The 26,061-nt window shown below is 46.3% G+C and overlaps 1 protein-coding gene across 4 annotated transcripts in view; it reads right to left on the minus strand.

Moving 5' to 3' along the window:
• Positions 1-26,061, minus strand: part of MAPK4 (mitogen-activated protein kinase 4) — a 127,646-nt gene that overhangs the window by 31,371 nt on the left and 70,214 nt on the right. For all 4 annotated transcript variants that reach the window (XM_081150259.1, XM_081150258.1, XM_081150260.1 and 1 more), the window contains exon 2: positions 15,473-16,911. In XM_081150259.1, coding sequence (XP_081006385.1) covers positions 15,473-16,018 — 546 coding nt within the window. In that variant the 5' untranslated portion in view covers positions 16,019-16,911. The remainder of the gene's footprint in view (positions 1-15,472; positions 16,912-26,061) is intronic.

Here is a 26,061-nt window from a genome sequence, read left to right on the forward strand (position 1 = left end):
AATAAAAAGAAGTAAAGTACTGATAACCTGGTGCCCTGTGGATGAATCTTGAAAGCATACTAAGTAAATGACCACATATTATTTGAGTCCATTTATGTGACATGTCTAGAATAGGCAAATGTATAGACAAATTAAGTAGATTAGTAGTTGCCTAGGATTGGAGGGGATGGAGACTTTGGGGAAGTGCTGACTCAGGGGGGTGAGCTTTGTGTTTGGGGTGAAGATGTTTTAAAATTGATCCTGGTGATAGATACACAATTCAGTGAATGTACTAGAAGCTATTGGTTGTACACTTTAAATAGGTAAATTGTATGGTACGTTGACTATATCTCAATAAAATTGTTGGTTGTTTTGTTTGTTTAAAAAAAAAGAGTTTTGAGGCAAATATAAACCATTATTCTACTGAAAGGAATCTCCTAGCTGGTACCCCTTTTCCAAACTGGCTGTACATGGAGGCAGTGAGCTCTTGGTCCCTCAGCAGGAACCCATGGCCCTAAGAAGCAGGCCCTGGGCCTCAGTAAGTTTCCAGTGGGGAGAATGGAAGGAGAGAGTAGTGTGTGAGTGACAGAAAGGACAGCAGGAGGGACCTGGGAAGGTGGGGGCACTGCAGGAAGGTGGGAGGCTATATGGGACCAACAGAGAGACAGAAGGGCCCAGAACACTGGGATTAGAATTTCCCATCCTGGCTACAGGGGGCCAGGGAAGGTCACAGAACGGCTCTGTTCTCCAACTTTCCTCATGACTCTTTCCTCTTCTCATCACAGTGGGTTCCAAGGAGTCCTCCAGTCCTGGAGCTGAGGCCAGTTGCATCAGGTGCTCCATTGGCCTCAGATGCTCCATGTCCCCGGAGGCGGCTCTGGTCCTGGCTCTGCCCCTCTCAGCAGCAGGGCCTTAGCTGAGCTCTTTAACCCCAGGGGCTCCCTAGTCCTCAGCTGTCAAGTGAGGACAATAACAAACCTGCCCTGCCTCCCTGAGAGGGTTGGTGTGAGGATCCAGAGTTAGCACGGGTGGGAAGAGCTCTCGGGTGCATTATTGTGAATTGAAGGGAAAATGTCAGGGTAGATATGATGGCGTTGTTCCCCCAGCTACAGGAATTACGGGCTGTTCATGCTCTCTCATTAGCTTCTGACCCATACAGCATTTGCAAATTGGTTGGGGTCAGGGTCGAGGATAGCTGGTGACCACAGAACAGAGCTAAGACAAAAGGCCTTCAGAGAACCAGATGCACAACTCAGTCCTCCTGCCTCAGGCTCCTCTAACTCAGCTTGTGAGCTACAGACCACTTCCCCTGACACGGTGATTCCTCAGGCCTGTGATGCCAGGCCAGGCAGGTCATTCTGTGCTTCCAGGCTTGTCCTCCTGCATAGGGAATGGCGACTCCAATTCCAAAACAAAAGGCGCAGGGATTAAAAATGGGAAAAATTTAGCCCCAAGAAGATGAGTCCTGCAGATCATAACTGCTTAACTGAGCTCGCCACCGGGAGGACACATTGTTTCTGCAGATGGTGGCAGTTCTGCTTAGAAGATACTGCCATGAGCCCGGCCAGGCAAGGCTCAGCGGTTGAGCATTGACTTGGTATCCAGGAGATCGCGGTTCGGTTCCCGGTCGGGGGCGTGCTGGAGGCAGCTGATCAATGACTCTCTCTCATCATTGATGTTTCTATCTCTCTCTCCCCTTCTCCCTTCCTCTCTCTGAAATCAATAAAGACATAAAAAATTTTTTAAAAAAGAAGATACTGCAATGATATCTTCATGGCCACACCCTAGAGTCCCCAGAAACCCACCGTCCAGGTCACCTAGGGACTCAGGAGGGGCCAGCATGGTGCGGTAGGGAGAATAGGGACTTTTCCTGCTGCCTCAGGCCACAAGGGGGGGTCTTGTCAGGTGTGTGATAGACAGTAGAGGGCAACATGCTATCACTAAAAAGAGGGGAAGGAGGCAAGGATGAGCACGTCAGGGTGGCTGTGGGACACCGGCCTGCCTCTTCCCAAACTAGCTGTGCCAGGGCAGGCCTCCTGGTGCTGCTCTGCGTGCCTGGGCGTGGAAGTGGCTGGTGGACGTCTAAATGAGCACGTCTGGGGAAGCCAGGCCCTGCTCTCCAGGCTTTGCAGGTGAAGGGAAAGGGGCAATGGGAGCTCATAGCAGGGAGCCTTTCTGATTGGTCACAGCCAATGTCTATTCTGATTGGTTGGCCCCAAAGCTTACCAATTGTTAAATTTTTAAAAAATATGTTTCTATTGATTTGAGAGAGAGAGAGAGAAAGAGAGAGAGAGAAACATCGGTCTGCTGTCTGTTGCATGCCCCCCACCAGGGATTGAGCCTTGCAGCCTAGGTATGTGTCCTGACTGGAGATCCAACCAGCGACCTCTTGGTGCATGGGACAATGCTCAGCCAACTGAGGCACACAGGTCAGGGCAATTGTTAAATATTTTGAATATCACCCCTAGTGGTAACCTCAGTACCGGGACTAGTCTTTGTCCAAATGGCAAAAGTGTCACTATTTAGGGGTGCTCCCTATTCTGGTTTCCTTTGGGTTAAACACACTCCTCCAAGCCCAGTGCTTCCTGATGAATTCATTTTGACAAGTTCATTCAACTAAATGTTTTCTAATTTGTTCCCACCCTTCTTCAAGCCTTCCGTTTGTATCTTAGAAGAGAAACTAAAGCATGGTCAACTGCCTCAATAAAATTTACTGTTAGAGGTGGGATTTCAGGTACCTGAGAACAGAGACACTCCCCCCAATAGTGATTAAGAATTGTAGTAAAAAAAAGCTAATATTTACCGAGTGCTTCCCAGAGGCCTGGCACAGTGCTAAGCATTTCACACACATTTCATCTACTCCTCACACAGCCCTGCGAAGTAGGATCTATTATAATGAGGGGACAGAGCCAGCCCAAGGCAGGTTAAGTAACTTCCAGTGGGTCACATGACACCAGTCAGCACCTGCCCACCTCACCTATGAAGAGGTGGCATGGCACAGCCAGACAAGCCTGTCCCGTGGTCCCCATGGAGGCAGCAGCCGAGGCAGGACTGCCACTCTGGGTGGGAGGTGAGGCTTACATAGGACACGGCGGACACCACAGAGTAGAAGGCGGCCCGGGGTCAGCGTGCGCATCTCCCGGCCAGGTCCTGGCAGGCGTGGCCCTTCTCTCTCAGGAGCCGAATAACCGGGCTTCCCACATCCTTTGTAACAAACATGTTCTTGGCAAACTTTCTCTTACAGCAGCTCCCCGGACCTTCCCCCTGGAAAGCTCACTGTGATAAAACTGTGCATGGTGCACATTTGGGGGAATTATGGAAAAATAAAAAGAAGAGGGGAAAGCCATGCATTGTGCAACCATTGTTAACATTTTGGAGTTTTTCCTTCTATCTATTTTTATATGACTTTTATTTCTCCTTGTTTTAAACCGTTATGATCCTATTACCTATACGATTCTGTATCTTGCTTTTGAAACCTAATCATTATTATGTACGCATTTGCTATGTTATTATAAACTCTTCGAAAACACCATTGAAAACAGTTGTGTAACATTCTATTTAGTGGATGAGCCGTAGTTTACCATGACGTCCTAATCTTCACCGTGAATTTGTTAGGTTAAGATGTCCATGTGTCAGGTTTTCTCTGAGTAGTGGTGTTTGCCAACATCTCCGTTCCGTGTATCTAGGAATTAAGGTGTCACAGCTGTCGTGCAGTTCAAATTGGGCTTTTTAAACTTTAGCTTGAGTCTAAAATTGTATTGAGGTAAAGTGAGAGGATTCTATAGACAATGTCCCTGAATCTCAATACAGTAGGCGTTTAGCTAAATCTCCTGGGACATCTGTGAGGACAATGAAGAAACATAGGCCAGACAACTATATAATTACGTAAATTCACAACTGGTTAGACAATTAACCGGAAGAATGCTAGCTTAAGGTCAGTGTCACCCTGGAGGGAGGTGTCTAGTAGCAATGAGGCTAAGCCTTTCACTTAATCTTTTTACACAATTTTTAAATCGGTGATATGGGTGAAGTCCTAGAAGACAGGCTTAAAATTATAAAGCTGTAAGGAATAAGATTATGGCATAGAACAAAGATCCAAAAAGATCTCACCAGGTTGGAATATTTGCCTGAAGCCAATAAGATGAAATCTATCAGGGATAAGCATAAAGTCTTGTACTTGAGCTAAAAAAGTCAACCATGTTTATGTAAAATAGAGAATACTGAGCTTAACAGAAGTTATTTGACTAAAAGCACAATGAGCTAATAGTGTGACACGGCTGCCAAAAAACCACCTGCAGCATGAACAGCGAGACTTTTATGGAGCAGAGATGCCACACTACCAACCAACTCTGCTGGTTAAATCACAGAGCATCTGTTCTGGAAGACACCTTTTAAGAAAGGATATGACAAGTAGTAGGAGGAGAGTGAAAGGATGGTCAGGATAGTGTGAGCTTGGAAACACTGTCATCTGAAAAGCCAGCAAGGCAGTGTAGCTCAGTGGCTAAAAGCATGACCCCTGAAGGCAGTGCTGGGCTTTGAAACCCAACTCTGTTATTTACTAGCTGGATGACCTTAGACAAGTTACTCTCTGTGCCTCAGTGTCTTCACTTGTAAAATGGGACAACACAGCACCAATTACATTGAGTTGTTTTGAGGATTGGGTAGGTCAATACCTGTTGAGCTCTTAAAACAGCGCCTGAATATTATTGTGTGAAGAGGAAAGGGGTTCTGGGTTACAGAAATTGAAAGGGGTGTAATAGATGGCTTCAAATATTTGTAAGCTTTATCTTGAGATGCTCTTAAGGACCATGCTCTATTCTGTGGAAAGGCAGAGGGTTGGCTTCTTCATTGAACGAGCATTTAATGAGCATGTATTATGGGCCAGATACTGTGCTAAGTGCTAGGAATACAGAAATGAATGAGATCTATACTCTTTCCTAAGGGCCTTACTGTCTTTTGGGGAAGAGGCATGTAAACAGATAATCACAACAGTGTAAGGGTAACTGCTTTGAGCAACTAGGCGAAGATGTAATTAATTCTCCTGTGGGAAGCTGGGTGAAGCTTCGCAGAGGTGGGGCTTTTGAGCAGGATCTGCAAGGATAAGTAGGAATTTATGTGGGAGCAATGAGAACAGTGTGTAGGACCAGAGCTGTCACCGAGTATGATGTTTTTTAGGGAATGGTGACAAGTCAGTGACTTTACAGCACAAGGTGAATGGGGTGACAGCAAATGAAGCTGGAGATAAGAGCTGTTCTCCCCCAGCTCAGAGAAGTGTGGTACTGATGTGGAAGGTAGCCAGTAAAGTCAGGATAATCATAGCAATCCAATACTCCCCAATGAGCCTCTATTCCTATACTACTGTCTTCTCAACAGGCAACCACAGCAAAGGCTGAATAAAATAACCACATTTCAGGAGAAAACTGTAAAGGATTTGATTCAATTTTCTAATCATCCTTCTTCAGTATAAACACAGGAATATCTGTCTATAGAATAAGACACTGTCATGTTACTGGGACATTTACAACCTGTGGAGCGAAGACTAGAGGTTGGGACTCTCTTCCCACCAAAACTGAAGATACTATCTAAAAGGGAGTTTCCTTACCAGCAAATCTATTTGGTACAAAGGGAAGGAGGAGCACATTATTCAATATTTGTCCCCCAGACTTTTCCACTTAATTCCATTTAATAGTATTTATTAAGCATGCTACAGGAGATATAGAGATAGGTAAGTTATCAACACTTCCTTCAAGGTGCTTAAAATCTAGCATTAAAAGATAATTAGCCACATAGATCACTACATCATTAAATGTTAGGGTTGGCCACTTATGGTCATGATGAAGTAACTGGTACTGGATTTACCCTCCTGTTGTAAGCAACTATAAAAATGGACAATCATACGTAATAGGTGTTTTCAGCCATTGGACAATAGGGTATGCAGGATCCCTGACAGAAAGGAAGGGACACATAAGGTGAACTTCGTGTTCACCCTGGCACTCTGCCTAGGTAGACTTCCCAACCATAGTACAGGGTGGTGGAGCAAGCAGAACATTATTGTCTACAGAGCTGAGGGAATAGAGACTGGAGTCTGGGGCTGCTAAATAAAGCATCTGGAGCTGGTAGGAGAGAATACTGGAAAGGAGCTTTGTCCTAGAAGTTTGGTGGGGGGTGAGGGGGTTCCTCCACAGATCTCTGGCTGAGGTCTATGCTAGACACACACAGGGTGAGATTCTGGCAAGGTCTAGCAAAAAACAGTTACTTTGGAACTAAGAGGAGAACAAGTATATTAGAGGTTGCAAAGGCATTGGATCCATAGAAGTTCCAGCCCAGCAGAGGGAGAAAACCTTGTTAACATTCCAGGCATTCAGACGAGACAACAGAAAGGCCATGCCCTAGGAGTAAGGACCATGCTCTAGAGTAAGAGCTACCCTAGACCTGCCCATTGAAAGCCTAAAACCAACCCTTAACAGGATCAAGGAGAAACATCAGTAAATTAACTGCTTGCCAGAACAAAATTCAACACTCATTAAAAGAAGACAATATAATTCAGGCTCCTTTTAGAGTATCAACTTCAGTGTCTACAAATAACCGAACATTGCTAGAAATGTGAAGGAACAAACAATCAAAAAAAAAGGTGATCCAAATTCAAGGAAAAAAGTAGTCAATAGAAAAACAGACTCTGATATATCCCAGGGGTTGGAATTATCAAAGATTTTAAAGCAGCTCTTATGAATATGTTCAAAGATTTAAAGGAAAATGTGTTCTCAGTGAGTGAAGAGATGAAGAATCTCAGCACATAAATGGAAACTGTAAAAAAGAACTAACTAGAGGACATACAGATGCCAACAGACATATGAAAAGATACTCAATGTCACTAATCAACAGAGAAATGCAAATTAAAACCACAATGAGATATCACCTCACACTTGTCAGGATGGCTACCATCAATAAATCAATAAACAACAAGTGTTGGCGAGGGTGTGGAGAAAAGGGAACCCTTGTGCACTGTTGGTGGGAACGTAGATTTGTGTAGCCACCGTGGAAAACAATATGGAGTTTCTTCAAAAAATTAAAAATGGAACTGCCTTATGACCCAGTGATACCACTTCTGGGAATTTATCCAAAGAAACCCAAAACACTGGCTCAAAAGAATATATGCACCCCTATGCATTATATTCACTGCAGCATTATTTACAATAGTTAAGATTTGGAAGCAGCCCAAGTGTCCATCAGTAGATGAGTGGATAAAAAAGCTGTGGTACTTTTACACAATGGCATACCACTCGGCCATAAAAAAGAAGGAAATCATACCTTTTGTGGCAGCATGGATGGACCTGCAGAATATTATGCTGAGTGAAATAAGGCAGTCAGAGAAAGACAAATGCGATATAATTTCACTTACATGTGGAATCTAATGAACAAAATAAACAAATAAAATAGACACAGACTCATAGATATAGAGAACAGACTGACAACTGTCAGAGAGGAGGGGGGTTGGGGAGCTGGGTGAAAAAGTGAAGGGATTAAGAAAAAAAATGCCTCATAGACACAAACAACAGTATGGTGATTACAAGAGGAAAAGGGAGGTAGGGGCAGGTAGGAGAGGGTAAAAGGGGGATAAATGGTGGCGTAAAGAGAACATAACTCTGGATGGTGAATAAATAATACCATATACAGATGGTGTATTATAGAATTGTACACTTGAAACCTATATAATTTTATTAACCAATGTCACCCTAATAAATTTAGTAAAAATTTTTAAAAAACAGAAAGAAAAAAACCCAAATAGAAATTCTAGGAGGAAAAACTATATTATCCAAAATGAAAAATTCATCAAATGAGAGCAAATTAGAGATGGAAGGAGAAAGGTTCAGTGAAATTGAAGACAGAGCCATAGAATTTACTCATTCTGGAAAAAGGAGAGAAAAAAGATTGGATGACCTTTTGTGGCAATTCCAAGCTGAATTAACATACATGTAATCAGAGCCCAGAGGAGAAGAGAAAGTGGGGAAGAAAAAAACACAATTGTCCTTGCTTCAGTTTCTTTACCTGCCTGGGTACTCCCAAATTGTAAATCTCTCAGGAACTGTTTAAACACAGATATTCCTGTGTTTACATTCTAATTTGATGAAGAAAAAAAAATCAACTTACAGATCCAGAAACTCAATGAACCCCAAATATGGTACATACAACAAAAACCACACCTGGGCACAGCACAGTCAAGCTGCTAAAGTTAAAGATCTACAGGGTTTTCCCCCAAAATGCATATACACTATAAAGGCAGTGTGTATTAAAATAGATTTCATTTTCAAATTGTAATAGAATCTACAGCTATCAGCTGTTAAGGTGTGCATACATTTTTGGGGGACAACCTATATTTAATCAACCATTCCATTTAATCAACCACTCACTCCCATCAGAGAACCAGATCCACAGGCACATGCAAAAGGGTGAGCTTCAATGTGAAGAGGGAGGCAGCAAAGCATGGCTGGTGTGCACTGCTATAGATAGGCCAGTTGTTATAATAATGAAATACCTGCAAATTGGTTTAAAAATAGCCACTGTTCCAAACCCCTGATTTCCTCACTCATCACCTTGGCCTCATTCCCAGATACTCCCAGACCACCAATGATCTGGCAATAAAGGGTCAATTCCTGGCAAGCAGGGCACCTCCAGGACCCTGCCTTGGAACTCTGGCTGGATTCCTTTCTGATTGGTTGGTGCCTGGGCCACATCAGTTGTTAAAGTTTTATAATATTGCCCTTGGAGCTAAGTGGGGTTGCTTCCAAGGAAGGGAGGCCTGGATGTGCTGTTCTGGGAGTGGGTAGAAGTGGACCCCAGGAGACCCGGGGACAGCATGAAGATCTTGCTCCTGGGGACAGGGCTGCAGTGAGAAGGGGAAGGGAGGCGCTGAAAGCCAACAAAATTAGCTTTCCAAGTCGGCCTGAGTGTTCAGGGACACTTGATCTCTAGTCCAACCTCTGTTCTAATCCCTGAGGTCAAATTTTCTCTTTTAAAAAGGGATTTTTCATAGCCTTTTAAATAAATCTTTTCAGCTCCACTGATTTGGAATAACATGCTTAGCGGCTTAAGAACTTCCAGCCTGGCCCTCAGCAAGTTGTCCTTCCACAATCCCACTTTCTCATGGGCTCTGAGTATTGCTGGGCCCCTTTCAGTGCCAGCACTGTGGACTCCAGTCCTATCCTGGGATCCTGGGAAGCCCTTTCTCACTCCTTACACCTTGAGGTATTCCACCTGCAATGTGCAGACCATCCAAAATATAAGCACATAGAACACCAAATGGACACTCCCTCGATCACTAGGAAAGACCCTATTTCAGCTACAGAAAAGAGCATTCCTCCCCCTAAGTTTAGTTTCAAGGGAATTTGTGCTTTAGGGGAGCCTTCTGTATGTCTTCCCACGTGGACAGGGGATGTTTTCATGGCCTAGACAAACCAGAAGGCATCAAAGGAAGGCAGAGTGGCCAGGACAGGGAGGAAGGAAGTAAAGTTGACCAATATAATTAAACCAGTACAAACGCTGCCGACCAAAACTCCACGTCAAGCCTTTGGAAGCTGGCTGTATGTGTTAACATCTTGTACCTCTTTGCTTCCTTTGGGATCTTGAATTGAACCATAAGCCTTAAACTACAGTATCTTGCTGAGCCCTCAATCAAACACGCAGTTTTAAAATAAAATATAGTGAAGTAGTTTATACAGAATTAATAGTATATGTCTTCTAAAATGATTGTGTGGTTTTTAAAAAATATATTTTACTGATTTCAGAGAGAGGAAGGGAGAGAGATAGAAACATCAATGATGAGAGAGTCGTCATTGATCGGCTGCCTCCTGCCCCCTGACTGGGGATCAAGCCTGCAACCTGGGGATGTGCCCTGACCAGGAATCGAACCATAATCTCCTGGATCCTAGGTCGATGCTCAGTTGCTGAGCCATGCCTGGCTGGGCTAAAATCATTGTTTATATCACCTAACTATTGTTAAAGTCAAACCCAAATAGAACCAACATTCCCTTGGATTTAGGTCCCTGGTGTGTTGTAGCTTTCCACCAAACTTGAGTGACGATTGACCAACCAGGCAGTTTGCAATGTGATTAAGATCCTTAAAGTCATCCTGCCTAAAACAATCTTCCAGGCTCCCTGTCACAGTGCCTGATATCTCCACCATTAACTATCCCTTTTAGTTAAGGTACCTGCTTCAAATACACCTGTGTTATCGGGGAGGCATTTTTAGCCTTTGTCATTGCACTGAAGTTTGAGAACCACAGCTTTAAGCATCAGCAAACACACCAGGAGCATCAGCTTTCTATCCACACACAAGCTACTCCATGTCTTCAGATCAGTAGTTCTGAAAAATTAAGCATCAGAATCACCTGGAAGCTTGCTACAACACAGCTTGCTGGACCCCACCCTGAGTTCCTGATTCAGTAGGTCTGAGATGGAACCTGAGAATTTTCATCTCGAACAAGTTTCCAGGTGAAGCTGATGCTGCTGGTCCAGCACCCACTTTGAGAACCTCTGCACTCGTTGATTTCTAAGGACTCTTCATGAGATACAGAGGCAAAGTGGGATAGCATTCTGATTGTGAATGATGTAAGAAAACAGAGGGCTCTGAAGTAGAGAGGGGTCAGGACCCAAAGGCAGGCCAGACTTTCTCAAATGATCCACCAAAACACAAGAGCCTTTAGTTGCCCAAATTCTAATGGGCCTCCTATCTTGCTTTCTTTCCTGTGTATTTTCTGTCTACTGCCCCCAGGAAAGGCAAGTCTGCTGGCAGTCTCCTGGCTGCCCCTGGAAGGACAAAAGGTGGTTCCCTCCATGGCCAAGGGTGGCCCCTTCCTTGAGGGGAGTGTTCATATAGCTAATCAGGCTATCAACATGCTGCTCAGCCCTCTGCAGTTTCCCGGAGGCTCCTGACATTTCTTAGAATTTACACAGGGCTCAGTGAAGTCTTAAACAATATATTTTTTTTCTCTTTTGAGATCTACTTTCTAATAGGATAAATTCAAAGGAAAACATGCTCTGATCCTTCATCCGCTGCTTCTCAACATAAATAATAAGGAACTAATTAGCAGGCCTGCCAAGGAGCAGGCAGAAAGCGGTTCCTATCAGCACCACAGGCTGGGAAGCTACCCTTCAGGTAGGGCCTCATGACTTTGGTCACCATGTCAGGAGTTGGTTCTATATTTCAGTGGGGGGGGGGGGGCAGGGGGATGACATCTGGGTGTATGCCTTTTCATCATCCTATAGTATGGCATTTATTGGACAGATAGTTCTGTTAGTGACTCAGCTTACATCTGAAAGCACTTTGATATCCACGCTCTCATTGGAATCTAACAAGAATCTTATGAAATAATCAGAATGGGAGTGATGACCCCATTTGGCAGGAAAGACCATTGAGAAGGGATGCTCAGAAAAATCAGTGGACATGGAGCTAAAACACAGGCATTGTTGCTCAGCCACTCATTGTGTGACCTTGAGCAGGTCTCTTTTCCTTTCCAGGCCTTGGTTTTATCATCTGTGAAATTAAGGGAATGAATAGATGATTGTGAGGTCTTCTTACAGATCTCTTAATAAGCTTCACAAGGAAAAGGACTTGCCTGAGGTCAAGCAATTAGTGAGGTGAATAATAATGACACAGAGAGGCCAGTGCTCCCCAAGCTGCCTCCGTTGAGAGAGCACCCCCAGTGCCACCACTGCCATCTCCCTGGCAGTATGGGCTACTGGGAACTCTAGTTGCCCTCTGGATCTCACAAAGACCAAGACCGCTAGGGATGGTGTGGTAGGGGACACATGCCAAAATGCTCTCTTACTATGACTGGAGTCCCAGTGCGCCCAGCCGCTCATTAGAGAAGACAGTTTCCTCTGTCAACTCGTTCACCAAACACAATGTGCACATATTCTGTGACAGATTCTATGCTAAATGAGGGGATGTGGAGGTTCAGGAGACTAATTGTCCATCAGTGTGAAAGTCATGACCAGGAGAATGAGATCCCAGCTACTGCTTGGTGCTAGTAGGTGGTGCTTGGCCGAGGGGCCGAGGGGCCCAGTCCAGCCCCCAAGTTGGATCACGAAGTCTGTCCCCAGCACTGAGCTGAATCAGCCTGGAACGGAGGGGCACCTTTTTTGTAACTCACACCAGGGTATTAGCTGCAGCCCAGGTGAGCATGATCTCTTCAAGGTGGGTGCAGGATCCATAAAACTTTAGGAGGGGTCAATTTTAGAGCAGCTCATGTAAACATCATCCTCCAAGCACACCAGGGAGAGTAGATACACACATCTGACCCCGACCAATCCATTCGCTGGAAGAATTATGTTCTCTCTTTTTTTCCCCCCTCTGATTCTACTATGATTGCTTTATATATTAGCTTTCATTACACGTGCTTAAATTAAACACTAATTTTTCATCTATTTAAGTTTTGAAGGTATACATTTTAATGCCTCTTCCTTGTATGTGCTCTATTTCTGAGAGTCAAACCTAACCACATGGAATTAATGAACTCAACTAGCTTCCTATCTGTAAGGTGCTGGTAAATGACTAGTCTTCCATTTGTTCAAGATGGCCAAACAAGTCAACTGGGCCATGTTTCAAGCACAGTGATTAGACTCCCTGGAGGAAACCAAGATAACATGAGATGGCCCGCAAGGAATCAAGGGGCTCTCAGCCTAGGAGAGCACGAAAGACACAAATACAAATGCCCATAAGACAGAGCAGAGACTAGTCATCGGTGCTAGGAGATCTGGGTTGTGGGATGGGGGGAAAGTGACATGGAAATTCAGAAGAAGGAAAGATTAATTCCAACTGGGGATCCAGAAAGCCCTCATGACAATTACACATGGAAAGACCATCCACTGAGACACAAGAAGACCCAAGTTCCAGTGCCCCTTCAGCCACCATTGGCCAAGTAAACTTGAGAAAGCCAGGTCTCTGTTTTATTATTATTTCCTTGTTTTTTAAATCCTCCCCGACGACATGCTTAGAGAGAGGAAAGGTGGGGAAAGAGAAAGAGAAAGAGAAAGAGAGAGATATCAATGTGAGAGAGAAACATCAATTGGTTGTTCTTCATACATGCCCCCACTAGGGATCGAACCGGAAACCCAGGTATGTGCCAACCAGGAATCGAACTGGCAGCCTTTCGATGCACAGGACAGTGCTCAACCAACCAAGCCACTCTGGCTGTGCACCGTCTGTTTTAAAATGGACCTTTTTTCATAAGTGCCTCCCAGCATTATAAGGATTAAATAAAAACTGATTTAAATGCACTTTGAATAAATAAAAGCACCAAATATAAAACTTCCATCATCACTCAGTGAAGAGAAGGGAGGAAGCTAAAAGCAGAAGGTATATGAGGGAGGAAGCAGGTAAGGGTGGGTGGCGCCTGCCAAACACAGGGCTGATGTGAACACCTACTGGGCTTTAACTGGCTCCAATGATTCTTTTAAACCTCCAATAGTTAATTTTTTTGAAGAGAGCCCAAGAAGAGTAAGTCACAACATTTAAATTCCCCTGTATCAGGAAAATGAAAGTCCCATTTGGAAAAGTGGTTCCCTGCCCTGAGTAATGGGGTAACAGCCACTTACTGCCAGCGGTCAGTGAACCTCCCCGGCTCCCAGCACTGGGCCTGGGCCCAGTGTGCACTCAGAAAACACTCAAGAAATGAATGGATGGGGTCCTCGCTATTCTCCAAGGGGCTTTACATTCATGTTCCATTTTGATTCATAACCACAAGCCAGTGGGACAGACAGGGCACGTATTATCATCCCTGTCAAGAAGGGAAAACTGAGGCTCCCAGATGGGGAGCACTCATGTCCCAAGCTAGCACTGTCAGAAATGAGCCCAGGTCTCTGCCTCCTCACATAGTGTCCTTTCTTCACACCGTGCGCCTCTTAGGAATTATTACTACAGCCAATCTTTGCTCTAGCAGATCACCTTCCCTGCCTTTCCTAAGGAATCTTCTGAGCACTTTCCTGTAATACTTCACTTAATCAGACTCTGTGATTAAGGAAGGTCCTATTATTATTCCCAGTGTGCTGGTTTATTCCAATTCAGAAGGTGATTTTTTTTGTATCCCAGTCATGGACTCTCTTAGAGTTAAAATCTTTGGCTCAATTGCTCCTTAGAGGAAAGAGAAGGTAGAAACAGCACAGGGCATTAGGACATTAGGACGACAGGAAGACTTGTTTTTACCATGGCCATTCCTGCCTACGGAGTCGGCTGTCAGTTCTGACAGATGGCCTAGCTGTAGGAGGGGAGCAGAGGGCAATCTCATGGTAAAGGCAGCACAAGGAGCTAGAGCCAGCTGAGCTGATTTGGGCTCTGAAACCTGGGCTGGAGCCCAAGCTCCAGCCAGTGAGGGTGGGACAGGGAGCCATGCCTCCCCCTCCACTAGACACCCTCCCACTGCAGCTGCACCGAACAGGCCAGTGCCTTTCTATGCATTTGTGACCTTCTGGCTGCAGGTATATAGGGTGCTGAAGCATGTTCAAGGTCAGAGCTACCCTTCCCTTTCATGACCCATGCTAGCCCCTTGGCTCATATCAGTTTATGGTACACCTACTTCCTAGGGAATGTTTTCATTCTAATAAAAATTTATGGCACAAAGGTTTTGGCAGGAAGTTGGGAAGGACACCTACCCCCCAGCTCTGGTGAGGGGTACCCGGTGACATGTGCTCAGGTTGAGCAGCTCAGAGGCTCCCCTAAAGTGGCAGGAACCAGGGAGTGAAGGGAATAGAATTTTAGAGGACTTCCAGCTCCTGAAGGGAGCTGTGAGTTAGGTAAGAAGAGGTCTAGAGGAGTGTCAGTATCTCCACCAGTATGGCTGGGTCAGCTGTGACCTCTGCAGCTGGTGGAGCATGTAGTCCCCCACCACATGGGGTCTCAATAGCACCATCCAGACACCCACAGCTTTATCACATTCAGGGACCGGGGCATTGTGGGACCTGGGAGAGCTGAGCCATTTGCTAGATAATGGACACTGAGGATGAGTTGTGCCCCTTGTCCACTGACAGAGAGAATGGGACACGTAGTGGGTCAGCTTTCTGGGGAGAAGGAGGCAGCAAGATAAACAAAAGCATAAGCTTATGGGAGGGTGGGAAGCCCCATCAGGAGTCCTGAGCAGGCAGTAGGGAGAGGAGGTGGTTAGAGGATGCCAGAGGCAAATTCACCAACCGCACAGTTTTAAAGCGATAGAGTTTGGAGCTGGAAGAAACCTTAGAGATAATCTAGTCCAACCCCCTCTTGCACAACCTGGAGTTATTCATCATGGCCATATGGCAGAGCCAAGATCAAGAACCAGAACTGCCCCGCCCCCCCCCCCCCCCCAAACACACAGCTTTTCAGGCCAGTGATCTTTCTAGCACCCTCCAGCCTCCCTGAGACACAGACCCCAGTCCCATGGAGCTAGGAATACACTCTGGAACACTGCGAGCATCCTGGAGGATTCCGTGGGCCACTCCTATCAGCCATTCCAGCTGGACATACCTTGTGTGAATAATGCTGATCCACGATCCTCGCCAGCCCGAAGTCCCCAATCTTGAGCACGAGGTCCTCGGTGCTGATGAAGATGTTGGCGGGCTTCAGGTCCCTGTGCAGCACGTTGGCCGAGTGGATGTACTTGAGGCCGCGGAGCAGCTGGTACATGAACAGCTTGGCGTGCTCCTCCGCCAGCGTGCCCTGCTCCAGCAGGCGGGCCAGGTCGGTCTCCATGTACTCCTGCACGATGTAGGCCACGCTGAACTTGAACAGCTCGCCCTGCAGGCTGGCGCCCTTGGGCCCAAGCACCTCGTACACCTTCACGATGTTGTCGTGGTCCAGGCGCCGGATGATCTTGATTTCCCGCAGTGCATGCTTCATGCTGCGGGCGTCGCTCAGGGTGATCTTCTTCACAGCCACCTTCCGGCAGGTCCTGCTGTCCGTGGCTGACAGCACCAGCCCATTGACCCCAAAGCCCAGGGGTTGGAAGTCAACGAAGCGCCCACCAAGGTCATACCCGTAGACGCTGGCAATGCAGTCACCCTTCTCGGCCATTGTCGGCTCAGTGGTGGTCAGGCGATGCCCATGTGACTGAAGGGCAGTTAGGAAAGGCCAAGTCCCAGCTAGTGGCTTCCCCAGCACACTTCATTCTGTCAAGTTCTGAGGCTGAGGGATGCTTTTTCTCGCGGTGATGTCACTGTCACCAGCTCTCTGGAGACAAGGGTGGCACATGTCCATGCTTGCTGAGCTGCAGAAGTTGGAGGCTCATGCTGTTTTCTTAACCTGCACTGGGAGGGCTGTCCACCAACTCCTGCGTATCCCAAGCCCTCCTCCACACTCAGAATGGCTCATGCTTCTTTCAAAGGTAGCATCTTGGAAAGAGAAACCAGTCTCATTATCCATGTGAATGTAAAGTTTTCTATCATAATGGACCACAAAGTAAAGGTGCAGAAACTCTCCCCTTTAAATCCTTTGTTAACAGAAGTTGCTTCGGGCTGAAATGCTTTTGCTAAGCTGTGTTCCTTCACTGACGAGGTCCGAAGCTCAGTTGCAGCACAGCCTCTGGCAGCTTGGTAGCTGCTCTGTGTCCTGACCAGAATGAAGGGATTCCAACAGTGGATTCCGGAGGCTAACAGGGGCTTCTTTCTGCCTCCACCAGCTCCCCTTTCTACCAGCTCACCTTAGATTCTGCAACCCAAACCAGCCTGGTGAGCATCAGTGCAGAAAGCTGGAGAAACCCAGGGCCCTTCCATGAGCTCTACACCAAGTTACACCTGCAGTCCTGAATCCGAGGGGAGCTCAGCTGCCAGGCCAGTCTCCTCTGGAGGCTTCAGTGGGGGCAGCATCCTCTGTCACCCCCTCATCCATGCCACATCGAATGAGACTGTGTTCTGCTGGACTCAGAGAGGCTGCAGGAACGTGGCATCTTTCAGATCGAGTCTCCTTCCCTGTCAAAGAAATAACGTTGGGTAAATTTCCACACTCTGGCTTCCAATACCTTCCCACCAGCGCGTCTTTTGTTAACCAGCCCTAGTGTTATTTGATCTGTCCAGCCAGCTGAAACACTGCTTGCTCAGGGGATTCCAGGCTTCACATCACCCAGCCACCCCTCCCGCTGTGTGCAGCGTCCCCTGGAAGAGAGAGAAGATGGATTGATTTGATAAGATCATCAAGTGGTGTGCCTTTTATGTAAATGCTTGCTCCCCGAAGGTTAACATTCACAAATTGTGGGAGGCAATGATCAGCTTTGACCTTTGAGAAATTCATTCTTTAAGCTCTCCAAACACACACATCAGCACTAGCCAGGAAGGGTGAGAGTGAAAAGTAACTAGTAGAGGCCAGAAAATAAAGGATCGATAATCTTGTTTTTCCACTTGGATCTCTTTTCTTCCCTCTTTTGCAAATGTCTTTGAATATTTTAATAACTTAATATTCAAATTAGCAATTTAATTACATTTGCATCTCTTGCTTTCCACGTAGGTGGCAGGCATAAGCATACATAGGAAATTGCAAGTAAATTATATTGCCACCCTAATAAAGGGACTCTCTGTCCAGCAAACCAGAGCACAGACTTTTTAGTGTGACACCAGGACCGGCATGGTGAACTGTATTCTTTTTGAGAATGGGGACCTAGCTTTTCAAAGCAATGGGTCAGATTCAATCCTGACTGCTCCCTGGTGACTGCTGACTCCAACTACAGGTATAGGACCCAAGGGGGGAGAAAAAACTGCAAAACTAGCAATATGAATTCAGACTTCCGAAGTAAACGCAGTAATATCATAGCTTCTAAGGAAGGGGCTGGTTTTGTAAGTTTATTAAGTCCATGGACACACAAGAACAAACACTGTGTCCAGAACAAAGGAGTGAATACAGGCAGGCCTGCTCCTGAATCCCCATCATACTGTAGGGTCCCCTGTAGGGATACTTTCAGATCTGAACTCTGCACAACTCTGCAAATGATAAATGAAGCAAAACAACAGTCAATGCTCTGAAACTAAGAAGTCAAGTTAGGGGACACAATGATACGAAACAGTAAAGAATCAGATCCCCTGTAAAAACTTCTAATGAAAGAAATTTGCCAAGGGTCTGGGACATAGTACTCGTTCAATAGATGTTACCTATTTTTGCTGTTGTTGAAAATTCCCTTACATTTCAAATAAGATGCGCCTACTATTCTAGTGTTTCATCAAATCTTCAGCAGTTCTACTCTGCATGTTTTTATTGGGCCCAGCAGCAAAATAATCATAGACTTGCAGAATTTCAGACTGGAAAGCAATTGTAGAAAACAGGTCCAATGGCCCTTAACTGGGATGATCCTGCCCTCCTTGGCTCATTTGAGGAGGAGTCCCTACTGGCCTTTAATGGGCAGGGCCAGATTTGCTAACCATCCTGCTGAGCACCTCCTCAGTGAGTAATCAATACCCACTCCCAATGCCAGCACCTCCCCTGAGAAACAAAGTTCTCACTCTATACATGAGGGCACTGAGGCTCAGAGAATACTAGCTCAGTGCCCCTAGCATAGAGAGGGTCAATAAACATTTGGTGAAATGATAAATGAATACCATTCACTCTGAGGATTCCTAGCCAATTAAAGTCAGTGCTGGGACCACCCACTGAGCTAAGGTCTAGCATCTGTGTTTAGTGAACTCCATCCACCTGGATATCTAATTCAGGAGAACAAAAGAGGCACCCCAGTGCCCTGTTCCATGCCTCCTCTGACTCCTGCTGCCCAATGCAGGTAACAGAACCGAAATTGGAGCTTCTTTCACTTTCTACCCATATGTCTAGTTTGGATCCCAAGGGCACAGCAAACAGAGGCATTTATATTTATATATTTTGCTTTATGAGGAGAGACTTAAAGCCTTCTTCCCTTTCCAGGCCTCACAGGGTTATAAACAGAGATGGGAATGAGCATCTAAGCAGGGAGGAGATGACATCACCAGCAAGCTGAAAGCAGGATTTGTTTGAGATCAGCTGCAATGCAGATAATCTGTGAATAATTAAGAGGTTCTTTATTTATTTTTTAAAACTCTTTCCTTTTCCCCTCACAGGAAAGAGGGACTGTCGCCCTTGTATGTGCATGTGTGTCTGAGTGTGTGTGTGTGTGTGTGTGTGTGTGTGTGTGTCAGTGGACTTCCCAACACACTGCCAGCTTCAGTGGGCAGGTGCCACACCACCTTGCAGATCCTCTCCACCTTCCCCATGCGCATCTAAGTATACTCTTTCAATTCCTGCCCTGCTTCTCTGCTTGGACCTTCCCGGTTCCTGAAATGTTCTCCTGCTTCCTCCCCACTTGTTGAAATCTTGCCCTTCATTCAGAATCCAGATGAAGTCTCACCTCCTCTGTGATGCATCCATCCCAGTCCTCAGAGACATTTCTCCCCTTTCCAAACTCCTGTAGCATTCATGTATATGCTGTATTTGACACTAATCATATACTCATTTGGGCTGTTATTTAACTTTTTAATACATGCCCATCTCCCAAGCAGACTTTAAGCTTAAGCCCAGGGCTCAAAGTAGCACTCAGAAAATAACTGTGGATTGGAAGTACCCAAGGAACATCGTTGTCTCCATAATTTTGATGCCCACATTTCCTAGACAGTCAGCCTCCCCTTCCTGTGCTTGTTGCTCCAATGCAACTTGTTCAGCAGGACTGTTCTCACAACAAGCCCCAACCACTCAGACAAACCAATATTTCTGAACTTCAACCCACTTAGCATCATCCTCTGCTTCATTACTGCCTCCCTTAGAATTTCAACATTGCCCGGCCAGCGTGGCTCAGTGGTTGAGCATTGACCCAGGATCCAGGAGATCGAGGTTCGATTCCCGGTCAAGGCACATGCCTGGGTTGTGGGCTCGAGTCCCAGTAGGGGGCGTGCAGGAGGCAGCCGATCAATGACTCTCTCATCATTGATGTTTCTATCTCTCTCTCTCCCTCTCCCTTCCTCTCTCTGAAATCACTAAAAATACATTTTTAAAAAAAAGGAATTTCAACATTAACCAGGCAGCCCTCGTCTAACCATTTCTCTGTTCCCATTTGAGTCTGCTGTCTCTTCTCAACCCTTTTTATTTTATAAGTTTCTTTCTATAATTCTTCTATAATTTCTACTGTCAACCCTTTGTCTTTTTCCACAGGTGGACTGATTACAAAACACCTATTACCTAAGAAGTCTTGAATTAATGGTTCACTGCTTGTGTGATATATGAAGAGGTATGGGCCTATCCGTCCCGGTGAGGGGTAGACCTGGCATCTGGATGTGCCCACCTGGGCAGAGGATTGAATGTGGCAGCTCTTGGCATGATGCAGCTTCAGGGAGAAGCACAATCAATCTCCATTTGGAGCTGGTGGCCCAGAGCTGCTTCTAATCACAAGTGTGACAGCAAGAAGAAGGCAGGTAACTGTCAAGGGTAACCCAGACTCCCACAATTTCATGACAAACATCAGAATCAAACACAGGAGCAGAAATATCTACCCCAGGACTCCTAACAGTGGAGCTTCATCTCTCACTGACTCTCCAGAAATATTTTATTTGAGGCCAATTAATTATCCTCTCATACATCCAACCTTTTAACATGTGGAGGCAAACCAGACACGAGATGGTGTGTGCCAATTGTCCCTTTCTGGGATTCTTGAGGCTCTAGTTTACAAAGCAGCTTTGCAAAGTCTAAATTTAGACTCACCTCCTCTGCATGCTCAGATCCTCCCAAACCTCGTGCTGTTGACTTTCAGGAGGAACTATGGCCCCCAGTGAGGTGCTGACATTTCACAGACACTGCTTTCTTCCCTCTCCTGAGCACCCCAAAACTTGCAGGAAATCCTCCTCAGACAGGGCTGATGTTTATTTACAGCTGAACAGGCTGTATACTCTGCCCAATTCTAGATGGCACGGTTCATATCACAGTCAAGTCTGTGTGACTCTAAGGCTTGTGACCCTAGTCACTGTAGTCTCAGTGTATGTGAATAAAGTCCTCTAGACCAGAGACCAGCAAATTTTTCTATAAAGGGCCAGAGAATAAATATCTTAGTCTTTGTAGGACATACAGTCTCTTTTTCAACTACTCAACCCAAGCACTCAACCCTGCCTTTGTAGCACAAAAGCAACTAGACAATACCCAAATGGAGGGTATGGCTGCATTTTAATAAAACTTTATTTACAAAAATAGCTGGAGGGCTGGATTTGGCCTGGGGGCTGTCGTTTGCCAAACCCTGCCCTAGATTGTATAGAAATTCCCCCTAGCTTGTTCCTGAGTAGGCGCCGAAGTGTATTGTAACCCAGGCCCTTTCCAGCTCTTGCTGCACCATCTCCTCCCTCCTGGACTCAGTCATCCTATTGCCCCTCACGGTGGCACTATCCCAGGGAGGTACCCTGAGCTTGGGACCCCGGGCTTAGTTAAGCTCACCTGTAGGTTGCATGTGCTCAGGGCCCAGCTCTGTTCTCCACAAGCTACCTCCTAGTTCTGCAATTCTACGTACTATTGATGTACCTCACTTCTAAACCACACTTGGATTTTAACAGAGGCTTTCTGGAGAGGTGGCAAAGATGACACACTGAAGATAGAGTAAGTACACTAATTCAGAGTCTACCATGGGCCAAGGGCTTTGCCCAATTACCTCAGTTGGGTCTCACAAGAACCCTATGAGGTTGTTATCATGAAGCCTGTAGGGGGAAGTGACTTCCCCAAAGTCATATCACTAGCTTGGATGTAAATTCAGGTCTGTCTGACTCCAAAGCCCACTCTTCTCACCATCATAACATGATCTGAGCCCACACGAGTGACTCTAGCTACGAATTATCTAGGCCAAGTGTGACTTCCCAGACCGAGGAAAGGACAAGTTTGGGATAGGCACACTTTGTGGTACTTCTCAAATTATAGCAAGAAGCAGTCCCATTTCAGCCTGCATTCAGCTTCAGTGTGGAGGCCTTGGTTAATAAGTTCACTTTATGGAAAGAAAGTGAGGAATAGAACATTGAAATGAGAGAAAGAGTTGAGAAACAAAACAAAACAGATAACACCAAGTTCAAACAACCATAACCCTGCCTCCTAACCATTTCCTGACTTCTCCAACTGTAAACCTCAGATACGCAGGAGTCTGTGGATGCAGGGACTGGCCATTCTAGAGGGAAGCTGAGCTGAGCTGAACATTCACCTGGCTGGCTGACTCCCAGATGCCCTCTGGCTGACACTAACCACCAAACCAGAAACCATTCCCACTTCCTCTTATGGAACAAAAACCAGGTCCGGGTCAGCCATCGAGCAGCTGAGCCCAACTCAGGGATGACTAATGGTGGGTCTAAACCAAGATTTTTCAACCTCAGCATGATTGACATTTTGAGCAAGATCATTCTTAGCTATAGAAAGTTTAGCAGCCTCCCTGGCCTCTATTTACGAGATGTCAGCAGCACCCCCTAGTTGTGACCACCAAAATGTCTCTAATCTTTAAAAACTACCACCAGTGGAGGAGGCACGAAATCACCCTTGGTTGAGAACCACTGATCTAAATCAGCAGCTTCTAGCAGAGACAGTGATGGCTTCTGAGCAGAAGAGTCATTGGTTTTGTGGAGCTGTATAGTGCACTATTGAACTTTTAAGCAGCCATGGTCCCGACCCACTAAATGTCAACAGCGCTTCCTGGTTGCTATGATAGCCTCATACACTTAAAAAACCCTAGAGGCCACTGGTATCTCACATACCCATCTCTGTGAGGGGCCATAAATCTAAGCCAATCCTGGTAATTCAATTCCCCTTTGTCAGTGGTTGTTTTAGGGTTGGTCACTTGATCTAGTTCTGGACAATAAGCCTTAAAGGAACATCCCCTGGGAGGCCCCCAAGGGAAAAGTTTTCCTCCTCCACTCTCTGTCTTTGAATGCAGTTGTGGAAGAAAGTGGTGTTGGTGTTGCAGCTGCCACCTTGAGACCATGTGGGGACAAACCTGGGGACAAAGGCCAGCACACTGGAGTTGGCAGATGAGCCTGGGGCCTTGTTGACTTTGTTGAGTAGCTGAGCCAAGCCTGGAAATGCCTACCTCCAGCTTTCTTACCAAGTGAGATCATCGAGCCCAATTGTTAAGACATTTTTACTGTTTTATTTTGTTTTTAACTTGAGTCTGAATTATCTAATAATAGTAACCAGCTAGGGTAGATGGTTGGTCTAAGTGGGAAATAAAGAGATGTAGAACATAAGGCTCCTGGCCTCTAGGGGCTTATATTTCCTTAGGGAGAGAAGAACCACAACAACAACAATCACAAAAGCGAGAACATTCAGGAGCTATGTCTTGATTCCCACCGCACGTGGAGCAGGAGTTAAGGCTAGGCAAGTCAGTCATAGAAGACACCTGGAGGATGTGGAAGGCAGCTTCTAAGATGCTATCAATAATCGCCCCTCCTGGCTTCGGCCATGTATAATTTCCTCCTGGACTTATTGACTCACTCTTAAGGAACAGAATATGGCAGAAGTAATGGGATGTTACTTCTGAAATTGGGTTATTGAAAGACTGTGGCTCCCATCTTGGTGATCACTATTTGGGAAGCTGATGACCATGTCACAAAGCAGTCCCATGGGGATACTCATGTGAGTTCTTGGAAGCAGATCTTCTGAGGTCCACAGCCATCACATGAGGGAGCTTGGAAGCAAATCTTCCCGAGGTGAGCCTTGAGAGGAGTACAGCCCTGGCCACAGCATGACTGAAGTCTCACAAAGACCCAACATCACAGGCACCTGGCTAAGCTGTTCCCAGATTCCTGACCCACAGAAACTATGAGATGATAAATGCTGCTTAAGCCAATAAATTGGGGATGTTTGTTACACAGCAGTAGATAACTAATGGGGAGAAGGAGCTCTGAGACCTGTAGTTCTTGATGGTTCCAAGATTGTGAAATGGCAGACTTGGACTGAGACCTTGGAAAGTCATTGAGCTAGGGTCCTGGGTCTTCTTACCTGGCTTGGATCTCACTAGATTCCACAGCCAGACAGAACCTCTTTTTCTCACTGATGCAGCCCCAGGGTCTAACCCAGTGTCTGGAATATAGGAGGGACTTGATAAATAAATACCAGCGGACACAAAGTGCAGTAAGATTTTGGTTACAACAAAGTATGGCCCAAATGGAAAGAAAAATTAAAATGTGTCCCTGCGGTCCAGGAATGAAAGCTTTTGACTCTCCCAGGATGGGTGGGGTTTTAAGGGGGAGGAAGGGTCCCAGAGAGAATGTCACACAGGCCCCAAAAGAGCACAGTGAGTGGAAGGCATTTCCTCACCAAGGAAGGTCCCAAGGCCATTATCATTGTGTTATGTCTGATTTTTAGCATTGAGACTCAGTTGGGTTTACCCTCAGCGACAGTGGTGCTCTCAGGAGTTAGAAGAAACTCTTCCTGGTCTTCCAGCTTTTGAAAGGAAGTGCCATCCCCTCCACCTAGGAGGGGAGCCGGCTGGAGTTCATGCGAAGTAAACTGCCTGTGCCCAGAAGCCCTTTCTTTTTGTTAAAACCCAGTGCGTGGGCAGATGGCTGCTCCTCGTGTGCTCAGGTGGCACTTCCTGTGCCCAGTACCTTTCCCAGCCGAGGCCCTGGGTAACCCTTCACACACCAGCTCGCAGGACAGAAAGCAGCCCGAGCCAAAAGCACTGTTTAGTCTAAAATAAATGTCTCACTGCCAGGCACTGATCCCCAGGCCCCAGTGAGCACCCTCCCCTGAGATGTGCAAACTTCTTAATGTCTCTGCAGGGCAGTGATGCCACCACCCTGGCATGTTTCCCTTATACATTTCCCCGGGAACATGCTGGTGGGGATGCTGCTGAGTAAGAAACAGGAGGGAACCCTGTTGCTTTGATCTCACAGTGAGGGGATGAGAGGAGAGGTACAGAGAGCAAGAAGAAAAAATGAGCAGAAAGAATATCAGGCCCCGGAGAGGGGGTGTTAACTCCTCCCCCAAAAGCAAACTCTGGGAGCATTCAGTTCAGTCTTTGCTCTGCCTTTTTTCTTGAAAATTACATAACCAGCCGGGGAGAACAAAGACTTCCCAGGCCTCCCAACAATACTGAAATAGCACAGAGAAATTCCAGCAGCCTCATTGGAGCTCCAAGCTCACGTCGGCGCAAAGCTAGGGAGACAGGGCAGTCTGGGTCCCTGCGCGTGAAGTGTGGGTGCTGGTCACCATGGAAACAGCATGGGCTGCAGAGGCTACACCTGCCCAGGCCTGAGGCTGGGTGTCCAACCTCCAGGTCACAGTTGTGCAAAGGGGGGTGTGCATGCCAGTATTTCAATCCCTCTAAGTTAAGACAACTCCTACATCTGACCTTTGTAGATTCAGGGGGAAACTTCTCATTCTCTCTTTTTTAAGGAAGGAAACCTGGGATCGCAGAAGATGTTGGCCTCTTTCACAATCTAAATTAGAACAGCTATGACTTTAGTGGCTAAATAAGGTGAGGTCCCCGTTGGGGCTTGCTTTGTTTGGGCTGTGTTCTAAAGGGCAGAGATCCCAGCCAGGGGCTAAGCTTCCCAGAAGCAGAGCCTGCATCTTTCATTTCTCCCCCATTGCATGGTGTCCACAGGCCCCTGCGCCTTCCCTGAACTTGGAAATTCCTCTCTGTGAGCCCAGATTTAATAAGCTATCATGGAAAAGCACAGCCACTGACCCTCAAGGAGCTCAGTGTTCAGACTCAACCTTTCCTGCCAAACTCTGGGGCCCTTACATGGGATCACTTACTCCCTACCTGCAGGGTGAGCCCATGGCAGGAATGCTAAAAGATGCCAGCTTTGTCGCTAAAGGACACAGCCTTAAGTTGTCTTGCTTTTGGACCAGAAATGGCAAATATGTGCCACTGGTACTACTGTCGACTCATCTTGCACCCATGGCAGACACTGATAATCAATCTTCACCCTTTCTTTTCTGGTGAACAGGAAAACCAGAACCTTCTCAAACAGTATCCCAGAGTCTCTGTCAATCACCTAGAGCTGGCACTCGGGGCAGCCCAAATATTATTATTTGCATCCACAGCATGGCTCTCTCCGACCCCCGCTTCCCTTGCAACAACTGGCCTCTTGCCTTGCTCCAGGAACCAAGCCCCCACCTTGTTCCCCAGGCAAATAGTACAACTCAGCTGG

This window comes from Miniopterus schreibersii (genome assembly GCF_964146895.1).
Source record: "Miniopterus schreibersii genome assembly, chromosome: 10".
In the NCBI taxonomy this organism is placed as follows: Eukaryota; Metazoa; Chordata; class Mammalia; order Chiroptera; family Miniopteridae; genus Miniopterus; species Miniopterus schreibersii.